The sequence below is a fragment of the Anolis carolinensis genome, chromosome 2 (genome assembly GCF_035594765.1).
Source record: "Anolis carolinensis isolate JA03-04 chromosome 2, rAnoCar3.1.pri, whole genome shotgun sequence".
Lineage (NCBI taxonomy): Eukaryota > Metazoa > Chordata > Lepidosauria > Squamata > Dactyloidae > Anolis > Anolis carolinensis.
In genome coordinates, this window is record NC_085842.1 from 184,631,568 (window position 1) to 184,652,372 (window position 20,805).

Sequence of the window (20,805 nt, forward strand, 5' to 3'; positions counted from 1 at the left end):
CAACACCACAAACACTCCAAGTGGCCAGCTACTGGTCAAAGGACATTTAGTAAAATGCAAAGTTTTAAACTTTGTTTGTGTTTCTAAAGACATTACAACTGTATCCTCGGTTCACTTCTGACACGATAAATAAATATGGGAAACCATTGGCCCTTCTGGTGTTTTGGACTTCAACTCCCAGTAATCCTTGCCAGCTTACCAGCTGTTAGGAATTGTGGGACACCTGGAGGGCTGAAGTTTGCCCATGCCTGCTCTAGTAGGATGAGGTCCTGGAAGAAAGGAGTAAGCTGTTGGGGATGCTTTGATTGTGCTTTTAGTGTATGGCAGAAGGTTGGACTAGATGGCCCATGTGGTCTCTTCCAATTCTATGATTCTATGATTCGATCTGCCACACTGAAGACTAGTGATTTTAATGTTTATATGCATTTTTAACTTGAACAAAGGATTCAAGGAATTGGCCAACCAGAAATGTGATCCTTGACGCTGCTGCAGTTACTCGTCTTTGTATTACTGTAACATTACTCTTGAAAAGCAAACTATTGGCCCACACTGAAGGGAAAAGGAATACTGTATTTCACTGTATAACAGTTGTTAGTGCATAATCATCATATTCCTGGTTTCCGGTCTGAAAATTGGTTTCTTGCCTTTCTTTGCTTAAGACACAATTTTTAATTCACATAATGGTGCCCTCCCATTTTATTTTATTATTATTTTTGCCAAAAATGGGCATAGAACATGCCCATTATGCAGTGAAATATAGTATTGACGACAACTTCCCCTCACTGCATCGTCTCTAAATTCTGCAGTATAAACATGCATTATTATATGGCTAAAAACAATGAATGCAGGATATTGTCTCTGAATATGCACACACGTGCACAGAGTAGGCACACACAAGGGATGAAAAAAGCTGCCTGACTTATGCTTCATGTGCCACAAGTACTGGATATTTCTGCACATCTTTTTGTCTGGTGCCTTACCTATAAACAATGGTTCCTTCAGCTCCATGTCCAAGTACATCTTTTGGGTTAAATGTAATCTTTCCAACCACTATTGTGCTTGTGCTCCCATCTGGACAACAAAAGAAAAAGAGGAAGAGGGAAAGAAAACTATATCACATACTGCATTTTTCAGGCATCTATAGTATCAGGTAGCTCCGTGGGTTGCTTTCTAGCCTGCTACCAGGTAACATTAGGATGAGATCCTCAATAATCAGTGTTGTGGCTATGCTCCTTTTCCCTATCAGATTCCTGAAACGCACTGTAAAACAAGACAGCTTCATCAATGGATGGAGCACTGGCAAGCAGGCAACTGAAAGATTTCACATCCAGCCCCCTAACACCAGTGAGTGGCAGTGTACCAACCAAAAGCAGACATCCACTCATTGGCAGAAAATTCACTAGCAGAACAGAATTCTACCTCAAAGTGTGGCTGGCTGGATTTTAAGGTGGGTTTCCGAGGGCATTTACAACCATGGCACAACCATAAAAGTAAAGAGGAACAAGAGTCCTTTTTGACACCGTATCTGACTAACAGAATCCCAGTCAAGTGAAGATATTTAGGATATGGCAAGGATTAATTTTTTTCTTTTAATGCATCAGTTCATTTAGATGTAAGAATCTCAAATTAAATAATGCTACAGAAACAAGTAGAAATACATACACTAAGGTTTGTAAATAGCCAAAGGAACTAAATAGTCTCACTTATCCAACATAAATGGGCCGGCAGAACATTGGATAAGCGAAAATGTTGGATAATAAGGAGAGATTAAGGAAAAGCATATTAAATGTTAAATTACGTTATGATTTTACAAATTAAGCACCAAAACATCATATTTTACAACAAGTCTGCCACTTGTTTGGGAGTGTGGCTGCACTTGTGTTGTTGTTGGGCATGTTGGCCTGCTGTGTGTTGCTGCCTAGAGAAATAGCTATGGATCCAGGCGAGAGGCAGACTGTATTAGATAATACAGAATGTTGGATGAGTGAAGGTTGGATAAGCGAGACTCTACTGTATTTGAATTTAGAAAATAATGCTCTTAACCCTCTATTGAAAAGAAGTAGCTGCTCTTATATTTCTAGGAGGATGAGAAACACACCCATCTCCCAGTCATTCCACTGAAATTCCCTATCTCCAAAGAGCACCACTATGCCCATCAACTGTGGCACAGTCTGTGCACAATGAAGGAAAAGGGAAGGATTATTTCAACTGTCTATCCCACCACTCTAAAATGCCTTTCCTGCTGGCTACCTACCACAGTTTATATCAAAAAAGTGCTTGCTCTCTCGCTTGCCATATTGTCACATTGTCGCTTTGTCAAACTGTTAAAGTTGGCGGCATTAGTATCTCGAAAGACACCAACTTTAACAATGTGACAATGCAAATCTATACAATTTATGGTTTAAACCATTTACTTATTCCCTAGTCCAGTGGGATTTGACCCCAGTGAAATATATACAGGTAGTACCTGAGTTACAAACATCAGACTTATACGGGGATGAGACGACAGGAAGTAAGAGAAAGCTACCCCTTGGAAGGAAAATTCACTCTTGAGGGAAAGAGGTCTCTATTGAACTTTCTCACCAATCCTTGTTTCCACAAAAAGCCATTTTTGTCAAAATCCAATTATCACAGAGACAGAAAGTGAGGTGAAATCTTCTGACCAGGGGCACAGATAGCAAAATGAACACCATTAGGGTGTTAACTCTTCCCTATGCTATCCAAAGTATGCATACATGCATGCATTTGTGCATATGTATTTATATAAGACTGGAGTTACACTAAAAAATGTACATGTTCTGACTTACACGCGAATTCAACTTAAGATCAAATTTACAGAACCTATTTTGTTCATAACTTGGGGGCTACCTGTATAGATACCAATCTAAATAAAAATGTTTCACACAAGATAAGCCGATTCAGCTTTATAGAAGAAATGTACAGCTGTGTGTAATTAAGACTATATATTTAAAAGCAGATTAGTAAGATATGGGGCTGTTCGTGGCTTCTCAGCTGTGTTTGCTTAGATCAGAGGTGTCAAATTTGTGGCTCTCCATAGGTGTTTGGCCCTCCAACTCCTCGAAGCCCTAGCCAGCTTGACTAATGGCCAGGAATTGTGGGAGCTATAGTCCAAAAGATGTGGAGGGCAACATGTTTGACACCACTAATCAGTGGTTGTCAATCTGTGGGTCCCCAGATGTTTTGGCCTTCAACTCCCAGAAATCCTAACAGCTAGTAAACTGGCTGGGATTTTTGGGAGTTGTAGGCCAAAACACCTGGGGACCCACAGGTTGAGAACCACTGCACTAAACAAACAAGTTGGATTCATGCTCCCACCTTCTTCTTGCTCAGTGGAAAGGCAGCTTCCCGCATCAGAGGCAGAGATATTGGAGTATGCAGAGTGGTTTGATGCTTTCGGGGACAGGTTGGGGGAGCTGGTGGCAGAGCCCTCTGGCCTGGTGCAGAGACCTTCCAAGGACTCTCCTTCGGGGGTCAGCTCCAGGGCAGGACTGAAGGGTTGCTGCTTCAGCAACTGAATCTTTTCTTCCAGCTGTCTCTGGAAGTGCTGATGTTGTCGCTGTTGCTGATGGTGGACACTCTGAAGGGAGGAAGGAATAATTTTCAGCAATGTTTTAATTGTTTTAAGCATTCTGGCATCACAATAAAACATCATCTACCATGAGGGGAACCTTGGTTCACATATTCCTCAAATTCCTTCTTCTCCTAATACATCATAATACATCACCAAACCAGACAAAATGAGAGTAATCTTAACTATGGTTTGTTTTAAACAAGTCTACATCAGACTACATGTGAGGAAGCCAAGCTGTTTTCAAACTATTAGTAGAATTAGTCATATATGTGCTTTTATCCTGTACCAGTAGTTGGTGGATAACCTATAATAGTAATATATGGTTAACTGAAACTGAGAGCAAAAGCTTATCACCTTTTGGGTAGTCATCTTGTGGCCAGCCATCACAGGAATAGATTATGCATGTTATCTGAATGTAGCCTCAATCTCCAACTGAAGTGTAAGTTATTTTTTTGTTTTCTTTTATGACTATGTTTATAGGTTGTCGCCGGTAATGTGTATATTGAGATTTGCTGGTCTTTAAAACACCGTCATAAATTGACAATGGCTTCAAACTACAGGAAAGGAGATTCCATCTGAACATCAGGAAGAACTTCCTCAATGTGAGAGCTTTTTGGCAGTGGAACTCTCTCCCCCGGACTGTGGTGGAGGCTCCTTCTTTGGAAGCTTTTAAACAGAGGCTGGATGGCCATCTGTCAGGGATGCTTTGAATGCGATTTCCTGCTTCTTAGCAGGGGGTTGGACTGGATGGCCCATGAGGTCTCTTCCAACTCTACTATTCTATGATTCTATGATTCTAAAATAAATGTATGATTGCTATTTCAAATATATGGGTTCATCAACCAGCAAATACAGTGCTGTAGTGAACAAGCTATGAAATAAAGCAGCATTCGATTTATATTTCTTCCCAAACTCTGTATTAAAGGAAATTATACTATTGGCATGAACTTTCACAGAACGCTATTTTTAAGTACAGACGCAATAAATGGGCCACGTAACTATAATTTATTAATTATGCTTTCCTTCTTCTTCCCTTAAAAACATGAAGTGATTGACATGGAGCCCATTGGCTTCCCATGAAGACACAGTATCCATATCCACTTTTATCATTATTACATCACAAGGGACCCCGTATCATTTGTCATTGCTAAAAAAGATTAAAAGCATCCCCTTCCTAATGTAGAATGCAATTTTTGAAGTTTCTTTTATTCAAACAGAATTTATTCAATCCTGTAAAGTTAAAAACAAATCTTCAAAAAACTAAGTAGATAACATGTATAATCTATTCCTGTATCTACTTGATTTTAAATTATGGTCAGTATTTTACATCAGCTACTTATTGACATATACTTAATTTACTAACTTAAATAAATGTAATTAAGCAACCTCTCCTGTCCTAACCTGTCTCTGCCCCAAATCTAATGGAAATATTCACCAGTGCTCAGATTGCCAGCATAATGGATCTGCTTCTCCCCATGTCACTGATGCCAAGTAAAGTTGGGTGGGAGGAGTTACAATCATGTCCGCAATGTCATAGTCATGTTGAAGTAGTAATTGTTAATATGGAATAGTAACCTAGATTTACTCATGCATAATTGGAGCCCCGGTGGCGAAGTGTGTTAAAGCACTGAGCTGCTGAACTTGCAGACTGAAATGTCCCAGGTTCAAATCCCGGGAGCGGAGTGAGTGCCCGCTGTTGCTCCAGCTTCTGCCAACCTAGCAGTTCAAAAACATGCAAATGTGAGTAGATCAATAGGTACCGCTCCGGCGGGAAGGTAACGGCGCTCCATGCAGTCATGCCGGCCACATGACCTTGGAGGTGTCTACGGACAACGCCGGCTCTTCGGCTTAGAAATGGAGATGAGCACCAACCCCCAGAGCCAGACATGACTGGACTTAACATCAGGGGAAACCTTTACCTTTAATTGTTCCATATTCACAGCACTGCCACTATTGTTATGACTGTAAACCTACCCTCCCTGCCTGCCCATGGGTGAATTATATTTTCATCAAGCTTGAAGTAGTTGGTGTAGAATACTGACCTACGTTCTTGACTGTCCTGAGGATTAAATGAAGCAATGTTTGTTGAGTTATAAAGCTAAAAAAACCCTGAATAACTTCCCTTAGTTCTTGCTATAGACCAGTGGTTCCCAAACTTATTTGGCCTACCGCTTCCTTTCCAGAAAAAAAATTACTCAGCACCCCCTGGAATTTTTTTTTAATGTTAAGAGCAATTAAACAGAAAGATATATGTATTAATGTTTTTACCTTGTTTGTAAAATATAGTAAAGAAAGGTGTAAATTAGAAACATTGAAGTTTGAAATTATGAAACTATTTCTTGAACTCAGAATAGAAAGGTAATACAGTTATTAATCACCCCCAAATGCACCTGTGGCCATCACCGCCCCCCTGGATCACTGCAGCACTCACCAGGGGGCGGTAGCGCCCACTTTGGGAATCACTGCTATAGACTCTAGCAAGGATCTAGCTGCATACACCAATTAACAGAAAAAGCACATCTGCAGAATGGAGTGGCAGTGATTTTCCTAACTGAGCAGCCACAGGAAGGTGCCTCCCTTCCCTCCATTGCCAACCTGACCCAGAACTCTAAGCTACTGTGTCTTAAACTGTGGGTCCAAAACCCCTCAATATTGGGGTCACACAAAATTGGGAACAGTAAAAGGTTTCTGAAAGACATTCACTTACACAAATCTTTTAGCAACAATATGCAGTGTTTAAAGTGCACTTTGCAGAAAATGCTTTAGCGGGACTGCACAAAAAGGAAAACCAGCCTTGCAAATACTGACTTCTTATCAGTAAATGTTCAATTTTATACCTATTTTATATACTTATATATCTGGGGTCACGTAAAATTTTCCTGGATGGAAAGGAGTTGTGTGTGAGAAATGTTTAAGGAGTCCTGCTCTAAGCCAGCCCACAGCGCAGCTTTAAGTGTCCTTCTGCATTCACTGGACTTCACTGCATGTAAAACTGTTGCAATCTGGCCCCTGCGCAATAATGCTGAATACTCAAGACTGTCACATCAAAAATGAACCCATTACCAGTGGATATGTGATGACAAAGGCCACCCAGCCAATTAGTAAGAAGGTGCTCAGGATGACTGTGGCCATGTCTTTCAATATGGAGTCGACAGGATCTTCTGTTCGGGGACCAGGCTGGCTGGGTGACTCTCCAGTGCTTTTTGGAGGAGGAGGAGGCAAGTCTTTTGTTGAACTCCCAGTTATATCAATTGCCTAAATGGACCAGATACTGTATTAGTGCCAAGGTTTTAATTACTGACATATCCATGCTGGGTGTCTTGTCATTTACATTCCATGCTAATCAACCAAGGTAGGTCTCAAAATTTAACAATGGAGAATTCCACAGTTCAAATCAAAATAGTACTCAAAAGTTAGCAAAACTCCGTTTATAACACAAAACAAATTTACAGAATTCTAGTACAGAGAACAGAAACTGTCCCCAAAGTGCAAACTGTTTGGGCAGGAAAAGAATGTGATTTCTAAACAAACATATAACTCTTCGATTTGGGGTTTCTAAATGCATCTGAAAGAGTTCATTCTGTAATGTGAGTGAGAGGGCTATGAGATCTAAAATACAGAAATTCTACTCTATTCACTCTCACCTATTCCCTTTTTGAAAAAAAAAATTCACAAGATGAACTCCATGCTGCTATTTCTCTAAGACCATATTTATCCACAAACCTCTTCAAAAGCAGATTTGTCTGATTCTGCTGGGATCACATTTTCTTGTCGTTTTGGCAAATTGCTAGGGAATTTCTCGAGGATCTTGGTTGGAGCTGATAATGGTGTCTCATGGTGTCCTTCAAAGACAAAGATTTTTTGTTACTCTCAATTAAAAGAAATTGTCAAATCACATCAAATGGGCTGTAGTTAAATGGCTTGAAAATACGACAACTTGTGATACTGGCATCAACAGCCAAAGATTTGTCTATTAACTATCTTTCTTTCAGCAGTAATCAGTTACCCTCATGATTACAAGCAGGATATAATGGTGACATCAGCCCTTTATTACCAGGGGACACACACATCTGTGGCTCCCTAGATTTATTGGACTGTAACTCCCATCAGCCCTAGCTACCATAGGAGAGACTGTATGAAATGCCTTCCTGCGACAATGCAAGCGCTCCACATTCCCTGCCTCTCCTTTTCAAGTTTATCCAATTTCTCTTGAAAGGTAATGGTATCACTACACTCTATGGTAGCAGTCAGATTTTCTAAGTCGAATACTTGTATGTTTAGTACTTGAAAGCACAATAAAATTAAGTCCTTTCTAATCTGTAAAATACTGCACAAGTTGCACACAGAATCAAAATGTCTATCCATTTAAGCTTTAATTCACATATTCATTTGTATGATCACATATATAACATTAGATTCTAAAGTCAAAAACGCAGAAGTACACTGTTGCTAACAAATCCATACAAAATAAAATTATATTACAGTAGAGTCTCACTTATCCAAGCTAAATGGGCCAGCAGAAGCTTGGATAAGCTAATATCTTGGATAATAAGGAGGGACTAAGGAAAAGCCTATTAAACATCAAATTAGGTTATGATTTTACAAATTAAGCACCAAAACATCATGTTATACAACGAATTGGACAGAAAAAGTAGTTCAGTACGCAGTAATGTTATGTTGTAATTACTATATTTACGAATTTAGCACCAAAATATCACGATATATTGAAAACATTGACTACAAAAATGGCTTGAATAATCCAGAGGCTTGGATAAGCGAGGCTTGGATAAGTGAGATTCTACTGTATTCCCTCTTTAAACCATTTGCCACCTCTTATTTATTAAAAACTGGTAAAATTGCAAGTTTTTTCATAATTGAAAATACAAGTAGCCATCTGTTTGCTAGGACCCCTGTAAAAGTGAAAAACCATAAATTAATTTATTTTAACCTGAGATAATCTCTAGGAATCTCTAGGCCCTTCAACATGACTTCAAGGTCAATTTCCAATGGAAGTTAATCATAACTTCACACTGGAGGACCTAGAAATTCTTAGAAATAAAATTTAATCAAATTCATGATTAACCAAATCCACAAAATAAAATTTGCAAATGTGGTGGGCTGATTGCATTAATAATCATCCAAATCTTTTATGACATCTCATTTAATGTACAAATAGTGGCATGAAAAAATTACTTTACCAAATTGCAAAGATGTGTAGTGGAATGCCAACAAGAGTGTTCAATTTGTCCTGGTGCCCAATATCATGTATTGAGACTGATTCAATGCACACCAGGGCCAATGCACCCTGGCCCCACAGTGCATTGGACACTTTGCTGGCTCTGCTAGATAGCAATATAACAGTATGCTTCTACTGGATATGGACATTATGCAATTGTGAAATTCAAATGCCCACATATGTAAGTACACTTTCAAAAACTAAGTCCTCCCCAACAAGTTTCTGATCACCATGTTTAACCAGTATACTCCCTAGTTTAACTTTGCTTTGTTTTCCACTAGAGGGCAATACAATGCAGAAGAAGTTGGATGTTTACTTCCTAGTACCTATTAAAAGCCAGTGGTTTCTTAAATAATGGAGACTGTTCTTTCGTTTAAATCCAGATGAAAATTTCAGATCAGTGCTTGGGGTGATAACACACTCTTCAATGGTAACACCTTGTGTTTTTGGACCTTCTATCAGAGGTATGGGACTTCCTCGGGGCTAAAGGGAGAGAGAAGTATGTCATTACTGTTCTTTGGACACAATAATGCAGCAGCTAGCTATCACAAAGCTAAACAAAAAAAAATTTCAGCAATGTTCATTAGGGTTTAATTTCACATTATGTTCCACACACACTCACGTCTGTATTTAAAAGGATGAATGAAAGCCTCCATTACATTGTAAGCAAACAGATAAGAAGCCAAAAGATTATGTATAAACTAAGGCCATTATTGACCTAAGATAAAGCACCCAGATGGTACATTCAAATATTTTATTGGTACTTTGGATTATTAATTCAAGGTTGAGCACTGAACATAGGTTTTTAGCCCAACGTACTGAGACAGATCAATTTCTGTGCCTTATATGAGCATTTCTCCTATATGATTGGTAAGATACTATGACCTGGTTATGACTAGATGCAGCTTTGGGAGACATTTTCAAAGTAAAATAATGCAAAATGATGCATTTGTCGGCATTAAAGTGGTAGAATTCTATCTATCTATCTATCTGCCCGTCCACCTATCCAATTGTCCAGGCAAACCCATCTATTGGACTTGTATCATGCCTTTCCTCCTGAATGGGATTCCAATCGTCCATTTATTACTGCAGCTGGCATCCTGCATAGAAGTTACAAGATTGGAAGAAGAACTTACTATCTTGTAACAGCTGACATTTGTAATATTTATGATCGCTAATGAGACTCCATGAGCCTATTTCTGCAGCCTGGCAGTACCCCAACTGAAGCATTTCTGATGTGCTACTATGCTTTCAGTTGTGGAACAATTGACCAAAGCAGCTGTGTTATCTGCCCGAGAGGTCTTTCTGCTGCTTCCTGTCTTCAATATGGCCCTATAACTAGAAGAACACATCAGATATCATTTTCCAGCATCCCGATTCTCCAAAAAATAGAAACTCTTTGGTTGTAGCATGGCTTGGCTGAAAGAATATGTTTTGAGAGTGATGTGTGGCATCCTCAGATGTAACGCCAATGGCAGATCTCTTGTCTTCATAGATGTGCTGATAACGCAGGATCTCAGTCAGTATTTTCCCCCTATTTAACCTGTCTGTGTTGATTCCTCTCCCACAATCTCTTCACAGAATGTAACTAACTGAATGATGAAGAAAAAACTCATCTTGTGACCAGACATGTTGACTTTTTAAACAGTAGTTAGACTGAACAAAAATCCAAACTGAAAAAATATGAAAGTAGTTCAGATTCCCATATTACAAAAGGGATAGCACAATGGGAACGCAGAGCAACTTACCATAATAGCCACTCCTTCATGGACCATTGATGGTGATGCATAGAGGCCGGTAGAATGTTTGCCGACATAAAGCGTTGGCCTAGGAGCACAATAATGACAGTCAGAAAGACAGTCTTATGATTTCCATCTCCCTCAATTTCCAATAGCTGAAGACATTGCCAAGCCAATTGGACAACCAGAAATATATGACATTACTCTGAAAGAGCACTGCAGTTTTTAAGAAGTACAATTCCTGTTTCGCATAATCTCTATGCAAGATAGCTTGCCTGCAGAAACTACTGGAAATTGCTCCCATTCATTGAGAAGTGAGAAATGAGTTTGTGTGTGAAGTGAAATAGATGGAGGACCATTAAACCTATTAGTAAGCCAGTACATATAAATATGGTGCAAATGCCATACCAGACCACAAATGAAGTGATCTACATGAGACACCCATTTATTATCAAGAGCAGGGGCTCCTAAGCCAGGCCTAAATCAGACATTTTAAGGGTTTTGCTAAATGCAGGTGCGGGGCGGGGGGGGGGGGGGATATATACTTTTTATGTATTATTTTAATGGTGTACGATTGCAGTGTCTGTGTGTTAACAGGCAAAACCAAAATCCTAAATTTTATTATGCTCATTTAATATGAAGCTTGCCTTCATGTACATAACTCAAAAGCAAAAGTCAAGCTGAAAGTTGGTTATAAAAAGATCATTCCTGAATTGAGTGTGTTTAAATGGGAGAATGTTAGCATTACCCGAATTCCTGTATTAGAATATCCATGTACCTTGGTCCTTGGTTGCTCCTATGTGTAAGGCCCTTGCCAGGTGGTACAAAACATTTATCAGCACCAGATCTACTTTATTATTACCATGAAACATCCTCTTCACTACAAGAAAGCAATGGTCATGCTATCAGTAACTTGTAGCCCATATACCTAAAAATATAATTTTGGCTTGAACTGAAAGAACCGAGTAAGGATGTATGTCGCCTTCTTGCTGCTGCAGCCCCTAGAACAGGTATGGGAAAACTTAGGCCCAGGGGCCAGATGCAGTCCCTTGGGCTCTTTCCTCAGCCCCCCCCCTCACCATATCCTTCCTTATATCTTTCCTTTCTCCTTCCATCCTTTCCTTACCTCCCTCTTCCTCCTTCCATCCTTCCTTCCCTTCAACCCTTTCATCTTTTTTTCTTTCCCTTTTTCTTACCTCCCTTCTTTCCTCTCTCCCTTTTTCCTACCTTCCTTCCCCTTCCGTCTTTCCTTCCTTCTCTCTTTCCTTCCTCTTTCCCTTCCTTCCTTTCTTCCATCCATCCATCCATCCATCCATCCTGCTCTTTCGTCCTTCCTCCCTCCCTCCCTCCCTCCCTTCTCTTTTTTCTTCCTCTTTTCCTCCTGGGGATGTTGAGCTGGGAGAAGAGAAGGTAGACAGGGAACATGAGAACCATGTTTTAAGATTTTATAGGGTGACCCATTGAGGAGGAGGGGGGACTGATTTGCTGCTGCTTTAGAGACCAGAGCACAAGGGAGCAATGGTTTCAAATAGCAGGGAAAGCTATTCAACTGAAACGATTAGGAAAAACTTCCTGGAAAGTGGCATAAGCTGCCTTGGAGTGTGGTGGAGTCTCCTTCTCTGAAAGCTTTTCTGCAGAGGCTATCTATTGGGAGTGCTTTGATTGTGCCTTCTTGCATGGCAGGTGTTGGATTGGATGGCCCTTGGGGGTCTCTTGGATTCTATATCAGGAGTAAGCAATATGGGGTCTCATGGATACAATTTTTCTCTCCCATCCACCATCTCCCATCCTGACCTTCTGAGATCCAAACATTCCCGTCTTTCCTTCACTTTCTGTCTCCAAAAGAGAAGAAGGGGAGAAAAGGGCAGGGAGGGGGCTTGGGGAAAACCCCCTCCCTTCCTCCCTCCCAGCCCACCCACCCCACTCCAGCCCCCAAGTTAGAAAGTTTGCCCATGGCAGCACTAGAAGATATTGGAAGTGAGGTGCCCTTGAAGACTGAAGCATACTCCAAAGTCACATGAGATGTAGCATAAAGACTTGCATCTGGACAATAATTTCTGGAAATGTAAGGCCTCTTTTGCTCTAGAAGCACCTTTCACAAACAGAAGCAGGTCTTTCCATTTTCGCTGCTGTTTTTAAAAGAGGGAAGCAATACACCTCAATAATAGGGGGAAATACACAGCCTGAAATTAGATGAAATGTTCATACAACACTCCGCATTGCTAGTCTGGGGAGGTAGAAGGAAATGTTACGATTTTGCCAGGAGTTTCAAAATGTTTAATTGGTTATGGGAGCCTCACCTCAGGAAATATTCCTGCAGCAAAAATCACATTTGAGATTTCTTTTATGGATCACTTAGATTAGATATAGGAACTGTGCAGCCCTCTAGAAGTTGTGTCACATCTCCCAGCATTCCTCAACATTGGCTATAATGGACAGAGTTACAACTCAACATCTGCTACTAATTCTACTAACTGATTTAGAACACTGCTTGTTAAACTGTAGGTCCTGAACCCAAATTGGGTCCCTTTAGCTCAATGTTGGGGGTCACAAAAATTGGCAACAGTTTGTTGTGGAGTGTTTACAGTGAACTCTGCAGAAAATGTTTCAGCTGTACTTCATAAAAAAGGAAACAGCCTGTTTAGCAAGCCTTGCAAATGCCAATGCATTATCAGTAACTATTTGGTTTTTAAACCTAATTTATATACCTCGGGTCCCAAAAAAATTTCTCACATGAAAAGGGGACCTGAGAGGAAAGATGTAAGAAGTGCTGATCTAGAATAATAGTGTAGCAGATTTAAAGCGGGGAGAGTAAAGCTTACTGGACTTTAAAAAACAAGATTCAACAATGATAGTAAAAAAATAATCCGTGGAAAGGTCCTGCAACCATTTCAATGTTTGGCAAAGGAGAATGTCTTTCCACAGCATAACAGTGTAGAATTATTATAAAAACTGCAGACTGCGTGTAGACAATGAGAGAGTACAGTGAAAACATGTATTTCCATCTCTGTCTAAAATAATAGAATTCACCTCATATAATAGGTTTTTTTTAAAAAAAACTCAGAACATCAGTGAGAAAGACTCACATCAATTTGCTTTTGGCCTCTGTTTCTTTTGGGAATGGATACTTCCACTTAGTGATGCGTCCGACTTCACCAGACATGAATGTCAGATAGCGCAGTGTTTCCACTCCCACATTGGTGTGCATCACTTTCCACAGTCCTTCCCGTTGCCAGATGTAGAAAGCGACAACTGGAGAGCCATAATTCTGGATCCACAGGACATCCCCTGACTCGCTGTCCACAGTCACCACCAGTCCGTCTCCATTTGATGCAAAGTGGGACATTTCTGAGATGGAGACAAACACAAACAATCATATTGAGTCTTTGCTCATTCAGAGCTATGAAAAACATGCCATAGCAGCATTAGAGCCTGGCATTAAGGACCAGCATTCTTACTATATTGGACGTCTTCATCTGGCAAAGTGGCTGCGTAGTCAAAATACGTGGCATTCCAGCGGACCTCCTTACTCTTGGTATCGTACATGGTGATTGTATATTCTGTTAAAAAGGAATACACCCTGTCAGTCTGTATTTCAAAGAAAATAATTCTCTCAATGAACACTAGACAAACTGACATAGCAGAGGAAGTGTGACTCTTAATACTAGGGACATGAAGGGCACTATGGCACTTCCCAATGGTACCTGATGACCACCTATGGAACATAATGTTGGACTAGCTATGAATTTGACCAGAACTGACAGGGCTTTTTTTTTTTTTTGCATTCTAATGATATTACAAAGAATGAGATCTTCTCATAAAACCTTATCTTCAAAACAAAGTTTGGTTTCAAATGGTATAGCAATGTGGAAAAGCCTTCGTACCCTAACTGAGGATGTCGTGAGATTAGCTGACCAACCAGAGTTAGAAATTGATTAGAGGGGAAGGTGGCCCCACAGCTTGATTCAGCAAGGCTGTGCATATGTTTGTTTCATCCTGGCAAAAAAAGTCATAGGTAGGCAGCTGCTTCTGAATAAACAATGAGGCATATCTGCTGAATAAACGTAATAGTAAAGAAGTCACTTGAGGACAATGATTTATGCAGCTATTGTGCACTTCACAGAGTACCTACAGAAAACTGCCCTTTCTATTGTTATGCATAAGTTAATTATTTTTACTGTAAACCCTTCATCTTGTGAGGTTAAATAAACCTCATGACCTGAGTGTATCCCTTTCAAGCCTTCCTGGCTTTACAGGATGACCTTCTGACTGGAATAATTGAGGAAAGCAACTTACCTGTGCGGCCAAGATACAGAAGAGAAGTAGATGGGCATAGGCTTTCAGCAAATGAAGAGGTTAACGTTTGCTGTTTTTCCCCTGTCACAAGGTCTACCACATACCAGCTATCCTGCTTCTTCCCTAATAGGAAATATCATCATTGAGTATCATGAAAATTGACTCTGAAAGCACCATTTTCCCCAAGTCCCAGCCAGAAACTGGCTATTCAAAATATAGTTTTACAAAATGGTGTGCTTTATAATCTCATTTCTTTTCACGCTTCAAACAGCACAAGGGGATTGAGGCCTATAAAGCGGAAAAGCAGCTCAATTCCCGTCTTCAATTCTGATAAGAAACTTCAACCCCAAACTTTAAAAAAATGCCTAACTGCTGCATAGAAATAGATCTTAGCAGCGTGACTAAGGAGTGGTTCTCCACTTGTTGGTCCCCATATGTTTTGGCCTTCAACTCCCAGAAATCCTAACAGTTGGTAAACCAGCGGGGATTTCTGTGAGTTGTACGCCAAAACACCTGGGGACCCACAGTTTGAGAACCACTGGACTAAGGTAAGAATCTAGTTCAACAGATATAAAGGCCAATAACAAAGCAATGTCCTGACCAATAGCCTACCAAAGACAGATACATTATTTTTGTAAGGAATTAAAAACTAATTTAGATATCAGAAAATATCAAGAGGAAGGATACAAAATTTGCATAGGTGGGAAGGAATTTACAATCAAGAGCCTTGCTTGTACTGCACAATTAGAAACAAAAATATTTGTATTTGTGCGACAACAACCTGAACAAGAAATATAGTTTTACTTTTAAGGGAGCAAATTAATTCATACCCATATATAGGATTCCATCTGAACTGCGACAAGGGGACGCTTGGACTAGTTCAGGGATGGTGAATGGCAGTTTCTAGAACACAAATGTTAGCCATCTTAATTGAACACAAAATATGAATGCTAACCACCTTACATCCAGTACTTGGTAATTTTTGCAAGATAAACATTAATCAACAGACTTCATTTCTAAACATCAGGCCACATTAAATGAAAGGGATCAAGGAACTGCCTACTTTAGCAGTTCCATGTACGTCAATGTCAATTTCAATTATCTATATACTGCATCCGCTCTGCGTCATGACAAAGATTTGTATCAGTGTAACTGCTCTCTTAACTTACCATCACTACAACCTACAAACACCATAACGAAATGTAAGGATATTGTTTCTAAGGGGAAAGTGTTCTCTTTTCCTTCAATAGAACAGAACAGCTTTTAGCCCTGGATTCCATTTGTTGAAAGTTTCACATCTCTGCCCCACACCAATTTTGTCATATATGATAACCTTATCCCCATTTACTTAACAGTATCTCAGTCTCCTTTCAAGTAACACAATAATAGTGATATAATTCCATGATGACTAACATGATTTTTTCCAATGATGTTCTGGGTGGTTTGTAATTTGGTAAGACTTCCATAGGCTATTGCCATGAAAATTTAAGTGGAATCAAACAGTTGTTATTTTGTACTATGAATGCTGATTTAGTCTCAATTTTAAAGAATAAAATGTAGGAACAAGAAACAAATACTACCACTGCAAATATTAAAAAATGTATTTCTGGTATAAAGGGAGGAAGATGATGACAATTTTGGTTCTATCTGCTTCTAAGCTCCTACATGTGCTAACACAAACTAAAGAAATATGGAATTAAAAGTATCAACAATAAAATAAATCTTAGCACCAAATAGAAATATATGTGAATTTTAATGCTTTTTTTACTAGGCTCTTCCTCCATGGAGACCAGGAGCACATAGTCTGTTCTCTGTATTTATCATCACAATACTTTTATCCACACATAACTCTGAGACTTTAAGAGATAAGAAGCAGTTCAATGTTAGTAAGTCCTCATCTCGCCATGAAAGACTGGCTCTGTACCTACTGTACCTATCACACATGTATGGCTCAATCTCTCTGATACTGAACGGCAAGATTCTTTTAATTAATTCATTAATAAAAAAGATCCGGATGTTAGTTCAAATTCCACACACTGGAGGGATTGGGACCACTTGGGTAAACACATGGAGTCCTCTTCCTCCTCCACTGGATATTTACACAGTGTTCTGGAACAGGGGGTTCTCAAACTTTTTAAGCTGCGGAGTCCTTTTAAAAGTAAATGTTTCTCGTGGAGCTCCAATAAAGAGTTATGTATTGTACATTTCATATTATTTATATATATATAGCTATCTATCTATCTATTTATCTATCTATCTATCTATCTCAGGCATGGGCAAAGTTTTTGACACATTGCATTTTAAAATTTGACAAGTAGACCAGGCTAGTGGCAGATGGATGGAGGGTGTTTGGGTGAACTAATTGGAAAAAATAAAATACAGATATACAGGCCTGCTTGGTGCCGAAGTAGCTTAACTATAGTATCTTAAAGTAGCTTAACTATGCACCAACTATCCTCATCTCCCATACACTGCACATAATCTGATCTATGTATTCTGATCTCCTTTTAGCAGATTGGGACAGAAAGTGCAATGGAAGCTTCTGAACAGGGGCACAGACAGCAAAATAAACACCACTGAGGTGTTAATCTTTCCCTATGCTATCAAAGAGCTCTCCCTCTCTCTTATACCATTTATGTGTTTTAAATGAAATTTTTATCTTGTATTGTTGTTTATATTGATAGATTGTATTATTGTTTTATCTTTTTATATTGTGATTGTATTGTGTTGCTTATATTTTGTTCTTATGTTGTTTGGGCCACTGCCCCATGTAAGCCGCCCCGAGTCCCCGTGGGGAGATGGTGGCGGGATATAAATAAAGTTTTATTATTATTATTATTATTATTATTATTATTATTATTATTAATTATTATTATACATACACACACACACACACACACACATATGACTAGAGTAATACAGAAAAAATGTACTTGTTCAGACTTACAAACAAATTCTACTTAAGAACAAATCTACAGACTCTATTTTGTTCATAACTTGGGAACTGCCTGTAACTCTAAAATAGAAACATGTATACATAAATGAATTTGAAACTGTTGTCAGTTTCTCTATAGTTTTACTTCTGCTTGTGGTTACAATAACAAATTAGTATCCCAACAGTTTATATCTCCAAACCTATAAAGTATTTTCTTCTCCCTCAGATATATATACTGTATATTGATAAAAGTTTCCATTCGTTTAAGAATGTATCCAGGGATTTATCCTTCAACAAAATGATTAACTTGTCTATTTCTATACGTTTCCACATCTTCACTGTCCAATCTTTAATCTTTTTCTGCCTTTTTCCATTGTTGAGCATACAAGAATGTTCCTTTTTATTTGATTATTCTAATATTCTAGAGACTCCACCTTTTTTGGCCTTTTAACAGGTCCACCACATATGGTGGTAGGACCTTTCATGAATTTCACATTTCCAACATTTGTTATATCCTCCTTTATATGTTTTTTTTAATGTGGGGGTGGGGTGGAGGTTAAATGCCATCTCAACATCATTTTCTATGGGATATGGAGAACACTGATGGCAAATTCACTTCTGCTGCTATTACCACTTTTACTAGAATCACATATCCCATGCATTAATTCCATGTTTAATTTTATAATAGATGCTCTTGTAATTATTGCAGAACAGCAGCCTCTCACAACCAACATTTAGTACTCTGATAGATGGCTAGGTGGGAGAATAGAAGCGTAGGAATGTATTAGCCTTTTGAGGTGACCAGTCTAAGAAGAGTTAATATGGTAGGTACATAGATTTGCTCTTACCCCTTAAAAGCAAAGTTAAACCGAGTGTTATCCTAGAAACAACATATGCCTTGCCATATGTTGTTATTTGTAGTCTAACCAAACTTGTTTTGCTCTTGAGGGTAAAGGACAAGATGGTGCCTCTGCCTCAAACTTAGTCTGTGAACCACAGTAAATTCGGCTGCCTGTTGAATATTACTTGACAATGGGGCAATATTTTCCATTACATTCAAAGCCAATGGGCTAATTCAGGGATGCTCTTCTTCAGTAGACAGGAAAGGATGGGAGACTTCCCATTCCATCAGCTGCCTGAGGCAGTTTCTTCCCTTTGTTTAATGTTAAGGCCATACTCTGAATCTCACCTCTTGAGCTGTGAAATATCATGCACCACAACTAGCAATTGCCTGGCCATTCATGGGTACTCTAGCGAAGATGGCTTTATCCCTCAGAGATTTAACTTTCAGGTGCCCATATTGCTGAGCTTCAAATATAATCGTTTTGCATCTCTGCACGCTAACATACAGTCTACATGAAAACAAAAACTGAAAAGGCATCCTCAAACTTTAAACGTCATTCAACCACTTCAAGTTTCATCTTTCAAATTTGTATACTGGAAATTGTGCCACGTGAAAATGTAATACACAGCAATGAACCAGGAAACTGGTAACAGGAAAAAGATTTGGTGCATTTTATGGCAGCTTAGAAATGATTGAAATTTTGCTGTGGGAAGATGAAAAATGGCGGATACCTACTTTCAGGACCTAAATATGCTTCAAAAGTTTAAAAGGATGCTTTCCTGTGCATAATTATAAATATTCTAAATGACATGAAACTTTAAAACACACACAATACACAGAAAACAACATTAGGAGCAAAGGAAGTTGCTTTATTGACCATTTATGGATTTATGTCCAGGCTCGCAGCCCACTGCAGAGGTAGGGAACATTCACCTCTTGGACTGTTATTAGATTGCCATTCCATCAGCCTTAGTTGGTATAACTGATGGAGAAGACTGAAGGGAGCTGTAGTCCAACAGCATCTAGACGACCACATTTCCTCTCTCCAGTTCTGATATAATAAGCCACCATCCAATTAAAAATAAAATGAAAAAGAAGAGACTGGGAAAGCATTTTCATCTGGAGGCATTTGAGAGGAAATACATTATTTGTCAAAATGATATGAAGAAGAACTGCAGGGAAAAAAACTTGTAGGAAGTTAGTATTTATCTCTATCTCATCACATGACTGCACTTCTTAAGAACTACTATAAAACCCACAAAAACCATCTGTGAAAAGATCATATCTGTCCTGTTTAACACTTCCAAGTACGTTGAAAGGAACGACAGAAGCACCATGTACTGGAATTAATACTGGAACTAAAATAACCGCTCTGTACACACATTTTTCCAGGAACAGAGGGATTTCTTTCAACATAAGATTGCCAAACAGCTTGATTCCTTCAGGCTATCATTAACCATTGTTCCAGCCACATCAAAAGATACTGCAAGTACCAACTGAACTCTTTCCTGATGCTGAATGCAAATTTCCTTAATGTAAATTCAGTCCATCTTGCCTTTAAACCAGGGTTCAGGGAATCCAAACAAACTAGCATCACAGCTTGGGTGTATTCATTCCTGGAACTGGCATCCTAAATTTGGCACTGACACATAACAAGGTTATTAGCTAACTGCCCAAGTTATATATCAATCTGGGAAAAGTACGAAAGGAAAGGAGGAAAGGCATGAGGGAACTGAGAGAAAGAAATGATAAAAGCAGGGGAGCAGGCAACATCAGTCTGGTACGTTAGTAAGTATATACAATAGGTATAAAAACCAAATATTTACTGATACATCAGCATCTGCAATGCTTGCTAAACAGATTTCCCTTTTTATGGAATCACAGCTGAAGCATCTTCTGCAGAGCCTACTATAAACATTTCATAATAGATTCATATAAATGTCTAAAACAACCATGAGGCGATGTTCAGAAACTTTTTATTATTGTCATTTTTTTTCACAGCCTCAACATTGAGCTAAGGGGGTCTCATTTGAGGTCGGGGCCCACACTGTAGAACTAATACAGTTTGACACCACTTTAACTTCTATGGCTCAAAGCTGCGATATCTTGGGAGTTATGTTTTTACAAGTTATTTAGCCGCTGCCAAAGAGCCCTGACAGATAC

The 20,805-nt window shown here is 39.1% G+C and overlaps 1 protein-coding gene across 2 annotated transcripts in view; it reads right to left on the bottom strand.

Annotated features, from left to right (window-relative positions):
• Window positions 1–20,805, bottom strand: part of ern1 (endoplasmic reticulum to nucleus signaling 1) — a 94,062-nt gene that overhangs the window by 20,851 nt on the left and 52,406 nt on the right. For both annotated transcript variants that reach the window (XR_010003136.1, XM_008118362.3), the window contains exons 5-14: window positions 15,694–15,766; window positions 14,864–14,986; window positions 14,026–14,127; window positions 13,654–13,915; window positions 10,577–10,655; window positions 9,155–9,311; window positions 7,316–7,434; window positions 6,656–6,847; window positions 3,337–3,598; window positions 981–1,071 (exon numbers count right to left, since the gene is read on the bottom strand). Coding sequence is in view for 1 of the 2 variants with exons in the window: in XM_008118362.3 (XP_008116569.1) it covers window positions 981–1,071; window positions 3,337–3,598; window positions 6,656–6,847; window positions 7,316–7,434; window positions 9,155–9,311; window positions 10,577–10,655; window positions 13,654–13,915; window positions 14,026–14,127; window positions 14,864–14,986; window positions 15,694–15,766 (1,460 nt within the window). In the remaining variant the exon portion in view is untranslated. The remainder of the gene's footprint in view (window positions 1–980; window positions 1,072–3,336; window positions 3,599–6,655; window positions 6,848–7,315; window positions 7,435–9,154; window positions 9,312–10,576; window positions 10,656–13,653; window positions 13,916–14,025; window positions 14,128–14,863; window positions 14,987–15,693; window positions 15,767–20,805) is intronic.